Source organism: Ammospiza caudacuta, chromosome 5 (genome assembly GCF_027887145.1).
Source record: "Ammospiza caudacuta isolate bAmmCau1 chromosome 5, bAmmCau1.pri, whole genome shotgun sequence".
NCBI classification, from domain to species: domain Eukaryota; kingdom Metazoa; phylum Chordata; class Aves; order Passeriformes; family Passerellidae; genus Ammospiza; species Ammospiza caudacuta.
This window is the reverse complement of record NC_080597.1, coordinates 27,726,437-27,733,794: the sequence shown is the minus strand read 5'-3', so window position 1 is coordinate 27,733,794 and position 7,358 is coordinate 27,726,437. Positions and strand designations below refer to the sequence as shown.

At 55.3% G+C, this 7,358-nt stretch overlaps 1 protein-coding gene across 1 annotated transcript; it reads right to left on the bottom strand.

Moving 5' to 3' along the window:
* Positions 1–4,099: 4,099 nt before the first annotated feature.
* PDXP (pyridoxal phosphatase) lies at positions 4,100–6,430 on the bottom strand. Its single transcript, XM_058805612.1, has 2 exons — positions 5,854–6,430; positions 4,100–5,611 (listed from the first exon to the last, which is right to left on the bottom strand). The coding sequence occupies exons 1-2, from the start codon at positions 6,428–6,430 to the stop codon at positions 5,286–5,288; spliced, it is 903 nt and encodes a 300-aa protein (XP_058661595.1). The 3' UTR covers positions 4,100–5,285.
* Between the last annotated feature and the right edge of the window lie 928 nt (positions 6,431–7,358).

Here is a 7,358-nt window from a genome sequence, read left to right as displayed (position 1 = left end):
ACAACCATTAAAAGGACAGGTTTCTCTCACCCCAATGCGTGAAGAAAGCATCTCAGTGCTCAGCAATATCCTATACAGACTGGAAACTGCTAGCTGCTGGAGCTGCACATCCAGCAGGCTAAACCACAGGGCAGAACAACCTGGATGGTCACAGGCAGCTGTCCTGTCATCTGGGAATGTTTCTGGCATCACATCTCCCTTGTCTCCATGCTGGAGGCTTACAGAGCTGACAGTGCTTTGCTGCAGTGGGGTACTGAAGCTACAAAGAGCAGTACAACTCTGAAAGCTGGTGCAGTCCTTAAGGGTTTTTAATTTCCCTCAGCAAGTTCATCATCCCCCAGAGAGTATAAGGAAAATAGCTTGTCTGCCAGGGGCACTTCCAATACATTATCCACACACAGTTCCCAGGCAGAGTCCAACAACAGTAGCAGTTCCTAGATGTGCATAGCCATGTCATTCTCCTGGGCTGCTTCTGGGGTCAGAGTCCATAGAGCAAATGAGGCAGTAGTAACGAAGGGAAAAAAAAGGATAATGATAGAGAGATGGCAAAGAGGAACCTGAAACCCCATGTTATGGTGGGGATGGGACAATGCCTTGAGTAAAGAGTGAGGAGGGGGAAGCTGTGCTGCAGAGGAGGGACTTCTACCCACACTACTGCTGGAGGAAGAGTAAATGCTGGCAGGGCAGGCAGTAACAGGCTGCTGCTCCTCACCTTCTCCTCCTCCTCCGTGCTCCAGCTGCTGCGGGACAGGGTGGCGCCAGAGCTGCCTGCCTTGGCAGAGGGGACTCTCACATCAGGTTGGGCAAGTATCGAGCGAGCTCCTAGGATCATGATCCTTTCTTGGCTCTGGAGGCACTTTCCCATGCAAAAAAAACTCCTCTGTCCTACCAGTCTCAACACCTTCCAGATTGTGCCAGTTCTATTACCATGTCATGTGGCTGAACATTAACAGCTTCCCAGCCAGGATGATCTCTAGCTCCTCATGTTAAAGACATCTACTCACCGATCAATATCTTTGGGCCCGTTTGTTTTTTTCCTGAAGTGTCAGTCACTTGACCAAGTTGACACTCTTCCATGATGAAATGGCTGGCTTGCCTGATGAGAGGAAAGCAGTGGACATAAACCCTGACTTCAGCAAGGCCTTTGGCCCTGCTTCCCACAACATTCCTCTAGAGAAGGTAATGGAAGTATGGGCTGGCTGAGGTAACAGTGAAGTGGACAGGAAACTGTGAGAACATCTGGGCCTCAGGAATGCTGATCAGTGGCATAAAATCTAGCTGCAGGCTTGTAATTAGGGGTGTCCCCCAGGGGTCAATACTGTTGTATTTATTCTGTTTGGCATCTTCGTTAATGAACTGTAAGATGAGGTAGAGTGTACCCTCAGCAAGTTTGCTGGTGACACAAAACTGGGAGGAGCAGCTGACACACCAGAGGGTTGTGGTCCCACCCACCTTGATAGGCTGGGAAAACAGGCTGGCAGGAATCTCAAAAAATCCAATGAGAAGTGCAAAGTCCTTCATCTGGGAAACAGTAACCCAGGGACCAGTAAATATTGGGGACCACCCAGCTGGAAAGCAGCACGACAGAAAAGGACCTGGGGTCCAGTGCTGGGTCCAGTTCTGGGCTCCCTAGTACAAGAGAGTCAGAGACATATTGGAGAGAGTCCAGAGAAGGGGCACAAAGATGACTAAGGGAATAAAGCCTTGCCCAGAGCAGGCAATGCTCAGCAAGTTGCAGCTGACATCATCCAGCCAATGGTTGCCACAGTAACTGCACTTATGGGTGGAGGATAGGAGTTTTCTGGTCTAATGGAACAACGGCCACCTGTCTGGCTGTTGTCTCTGCTGCACGGCAGGAAAGGGCAATGCAGTTTTCTGAGGAGGAGAAAATAAATACCTTTACCCACACTACACCAAGTGGGGCTTCCCATCTGCTCCACCCTCCTGTGTGCTACATTTCACAGCCCTGTCCTCCCTGGCAACTGCACTGCTTCCCTAAACACTCAACCCAAGAAGAAAAGCTGCATTAGACAAGAAGAAATCAGCTGACTTAGGCAAGAACCATTGCTTTTTTCAGTTTAAACAGCAGATGTTATCTGCAGCCCTACCAGACCTATCCCAGAGGGAACCAAAGCCTGAACCCCCTGAGGATCACAGACCCCTATTGTCAGTGGCTGAATGGATGTCTGACAGGCTTGGGTAGGGAGCTCTTTACCCCAGGAGTGCTGTCAGTCTAGTTTCCTGACAAGATCTGCTCACATGCACATCCAGTACATGCAGGAGCAATAGTAGCAGGGAGAAGCCACACAAAACCAAAGCCTGGCAGGCCTGATGGACCCCAGTGCTGCTCCATCCCCGTTCAGAGCAAGAGCAGCTGCACTGATGTATACAGGACAGAAGTCATCCCTGCCTAATACCCTCACCTACATGATGAACCAAGGGAAGGACAGATAAACCCTTTGCTCCAAGTCCACCTCTCCTTCATAGCAAAGCCCTCATGGAGAGATGCAGCAGATGAAAAGAAGCTACATGGTCATAAGAGATAGGGATCAGCCATCACTCCTGCTGAGCTGTGTTTTCAGCAGCAGTCACATGAAAAAAACCTACTCTGCAGGCTCACCATTTGGAATCCAAAGGACAAACTCCAAAGTATCTTTGGAGATGGCCCAAACACAGGCTGGAACACTCTGACCAGCTACTGGATTTCCTGTTTTGTTTCCAGTGTGCCAGCCTGGGAGACTACAGCCTCCAGCATCCCATCTGCTGTCTGGGAGAACTGGAAAGAACAGAGCAGGCAAGCGCTCACCCTCAAAGCACCCTAGAAAAAAGGAGGCATGTCTTGGGAATGTTCTCACTGTGCACAGTCTCCTCTGTACACCCACAAGTAACCAGTTCAGCCTGGGAAGTTTGCAGCCATACTGCGCATTTCCAGCTGTGGCCCCAAAGTCACAACAACAGCACTTCAGATTTCAGCCTGATACAAGAACTGAGAGCTCTGAAAAATAAACCAGGCTCTGGGTATCTCTAGATTGGCAAGCCAAGTTAGCAGACACATTAGGTGTCAATCTTGCTCTACTTAATGATGCAAGTGTTGGTCAAGTACTCATCAAGTACCAGTCCTCTGGTGGCCTAATTGGACATGGGACAGACAAAAGAGAGAAATGGTCATATGCAAAGGGGACTGATTAAGATGACAGGCAATATTCAGAAAGCTCTTTGGATGTTCTTTTATTTTGGAAGGCTCTTTCCTAGGTTATTTTGGACAGAAAAAAACAAAGAAGGCACCTGGAACTATCCTAGGGACAATAAGCTGCATGCAATCCTCCCATGTGAGCTGACAGTGCAGTACCTGACACAGAGCAGTTACTGAACACTCAGTGCTGATCTCTCCAGCCGGAGATGTGATGCCTGCTTCCCATCAACAGCAGTTAAAGGGGTCTGGCAGACAAAGGGGAGGATTGGTTCCTGTATGGGGAATGGAGGCAAAGCACATTTGAGTCACTTCCAACTCTTACCCAATCCATTTTCTCCCTGGGCTGGGAGTATGGACAAACCCAGGACAAGGCAAGATTTAGTCCAGTTAAGGTCACCCCAGGGCTACAGTCACAGCCATCTCCCTGTCACTTAAAGCACAGCACAGTCAAGAAAGGCCACAGTAAAACCTCGCTTGGGCAGTTCTCAGCCCCTCTATGCACATAACAGAGGTGGCACCTCACCCCTAGCCCAGCAGGGCCACATAGGTCATTGGGGCCCACCTGGCCAGCAGAGGCAGCCTTCAGGTGCAGCACAAGAGGTCACTGTTCTCAGCAATGTCCCCTGTGAAATGCAAAGGCAGCTGGCAAGGCCTGCACTGCTCACTGCTCCAGGTGACCTGGCTGGACCCTGCACTCTGCATCACAGCCCCACCAGGCGGTGCTGAGGCACCAGTGATCCAGCAAAGGGCACCTCAAAGGCACCACCCAGCTGTCTTGTCTACCCAGCAGCACCCCCTTGAGTGAGGAAAGGTCCTGCCACATCCTCGCCTGTGAGGGCTCAAAGATACCTAGGGCAGTTTCATCTTGATGGGACCATGAGTGAATAAAGAGGTCATTTCCAGCCTATGCTCACACTTTATTATATACAGAGACACAGTGAGTGTAAGAACATCAACATGGGACATGGACAGTAAGGGATGCCCAAAGGCACTCCATTCTGTCCCCTTGGTGCAACCAGTCAGCATAATTTATACAAATAATACAATATTTGAACAATAAATAAGTTTGATAAATTAGATCAAGAAATTAAAAAAACGTAGAAAGACAAAGCAGCAAGGAATGATTCTGAGGACTGTGACACATTCACAGCAGTGACAACACCATCACCATCTCACCTGCACACCGGCAGCTGGAGCACAGACCCCCATCAGCACTTTTCTCTCACTGTACTATGACAAAATCCAACTGAGAAGGGGCAGCCAGGGAGAGTCATACAGTTCACTAGTGCTGTGTTGTCATGGCCTAGGAGCCCTCTGTCCTTCAAAAGCCCCTTCAGAAAGGGTTCTGAAGGTACAGCTGCAGACCCACTGTGCAGTCACAGCTTGTCTGTTTGGCACAGGAAAAAACCCTCAAACTGGTCTCTTCTGTCCTTCAGATGGACACTGGCACAGTTATTGACTGGGTCGGGGCAGGGGGGTAGTGGGAGAAACTTCTCTAAGGAACAGGGGAGAGGAGAGATGAGGCAATGCTCTCTTTCACTTGTGGGAGGCAGAGATGCTCTCATTCATGATTCCAGAGGTCTGGCACACTCCTTCCGCATGCCCTGGCACTGACAGACACGAGGTGGGTGACAGTGCCAGCCAATCCCCTGGCAAGGAGGGGGTTACCACAAGGACTGCAGGGATGCTGCTCAGAATTAAAGAGTTACAAGTCAAAGGACAGCAGTAAAAGCTGCCACTGGTTATCCAAGGGAAAAATAACACTAAAGCAGCCAGTCCCAAACCCCTGGAGAGACTGACACTGATTTGATTCCCCTCAGCAGCCTCAAGGACTCCAGCTCTCTTCCAAAGATGCTGGCAGCTGGCAATGAGGGAGACAAGAACTCAGTCCATCATGGATAGCTCTCAGCAGAAAGGAGACAACTTGAAATCTGTCCCCTCCTGCCAATCCCCTTCCCATTTTGCCCCCAAAGAAGGATGTTGGCATGTGAAGAAACCGGGGATTGAGGGAATAGGGCAGTGAGAGAGAAATGGGAACAGATGGAGATCTGGGATGGGGAACTGACCCCTCTGCCCTCACATGTACAAACTGTTACTCATCCAGGCCTGGTATCAAGTCTGCAATACTGTCCACATAGTAGTTGGGCACCAGATCCTTGGCGGCGGCGCTGTCGCTGGCCATGTAGGCCTGCGCCTCTTCCAGGCGGGACACGCCTGTCAGGGTGAGGATGGTGGCCAGGCCGCAGTTCTTGCCGAACAGGATGTCTGTCTCCAGACGGTCTCCCACCATGAGCGTGCGGGACGGGTCGACCCCGAAACGCTCCACGATGCAATCAAACATGTACGTGTTGGGCTTCCCCACCACCAGCGCCTTGCGGCCCGAAGCCGTCTCCACTGCGGCGGTGAGGCTGCCAGTGCCTGCGGGAGAGAAGCAGGAGGAACAGAAGTAGCCGCGGGCAGCTCAGCGCCCGGGCCCCGCCACAGGACAGGGATGCTGGCAGCCCCGCTTCGGGAGCTGGCACGGACTGCCAGGGCATCCCTGCTGGCCCTGCCGCTCAGGGCACCGCCTCGCCCTCACCTGGGACAGCGAACCCCACCCGAGGCCACCCCCGCCACAGCCCCTTCCCCCCGGGGCGGCGCGGGACGGGGCGCGGGCTCACCGGGGGTGCGCTGGCCGTCGCTGAGCGGGTGCCAGGGGTCGGGGTCGGTGGCCACCAGCAGGCACTGCGGGTCGCGCAGGTAGCCGCAGGCCTGCGCCAGCTTGGCGAAGGTGAACTGGTCGTCGTAGCCCACCAGGACGGCGCGCACCGGCTCGCCGGCTGTCGGCTCGCCCTCGCCCGCCAGGCGCAGCCCGGCGTCGCGCACCTCGCCGCGCAGCCCCTCGCCGCCCAGCACGAAGACGCGGCCGGCCCCGCTCCCGTTCCCGCCGCCGCCGAGGAGGCGCTGGCGGAGGAAGAGCGCGGAGCAGAGCGCGGAGCTGAAGACGTGCTCGGCGCGCACGCCGCGGAAGCCGAGACGGCTGAAACGCCGCTCCAGCTCGGCCACCGAGCGGCGGCTGTTATTGCTGACGAAAAGGGCGGCCTTGCCGCTGCGCCGCAGCCGCTCCAGCAGCTCGGGGGCGCCGGGCACGGCGCGCTCGCCCGCCCACAGGACGCCGTCGCAGTCGAAGAGCAGCCCCTGCGCCGGGCCCAGAACCTCGCGCAGCCCCGCGCCGCTCAGCCGCCGGCAGCTCGCCATGCTGCCGCCGCCGCCGCAGCCGCAGCCCGCCCCGCCCCGCCGCGCAGCCAATCACCGCCCCCGCCGCGCCCCGCCCCGCCGCGCAGCCAATCACCGCCCCCCAGCCGCGCCACCGCCACCAATGGGAGGCCCTGACGCTCCCAGAGGCAGAGCCAGGCCCAGGGCCGGCCCCAAAGTGACCACGGCTGGGAGAGGGCGGGGACAGGCCCGGGCCGCTGCCCATTGGCTGGAGCCGCCGTGCCCGGCCCGCGCCCCCCGCCGTGCCCGCGCAGCCGCGCAGCGCCCCCTGCCGGCCGGCGGGGCTGTGGCAGGGCGGCTGCCATTACGGCCCGGCCCGCCTCTCCACGGCCCCGGGCGCCCGCCGTGGTCCCGCCTCCTGCCCTTCCCGCTGGGGCCCACGGGCTGCACCCTCCATCACCTCAGACTGCCAAGTGTGCCCTGCTCACACCGGCGTGCGGCTTTGACACCAACTTCTCAAATTCTGGCAAAATATCAACAGAGGCACTTAGGCTGGAAAAGCCTTCTAACATCACCGAGTCCAGCCTAAGAGTGAACCATGTCAACTAGAGCGTGGCACTGAGTGCAACATCCAGCGTTAAACACCCCCAGGGACGGTGACTCCAGCACCTCCCTGGGCAGCCCATTCCCATGTCTAATCACTCTATGAAAAAGTTCCCTCCTACTGTCCCACCGAAACCTCCCCTGGTGCAGCTTGTGACTATGTGCTCTTGCTGCCTGGGACAAGAGGTCGAGCTCCACGTGGCTACGGCCTCCTTTCAGGGTGTTGTAGAGAGTGATCAGGGCACCCCTGAGCCTCTTTTTCTACAGGCTGAACAACCCCAGCTCCTTCAGCCTAACAGAACATGCACTCCAAATATACGTATCTATATAGATATATCTATGTGTATATATCTATATATATCTCTAT

Excerpts from the sequence above, each read along its gene's own strand:
- PDXP (XM_058805612.1), bottom strand. The coding sequence starts at position 6,430 with ATGGCGAGCTGCCGGCGGCTGAGCGGCGCGGGGCTGCGCGAGGTTCTG. Across the intron at positions 5,612-5,853 it reads CGACGGCCAGCGCACCCCCG|GCACTGGCAGCCTCACCGCC; the intron begins GTGAGCCCGCGC and ends TCTCTCCCGCAG.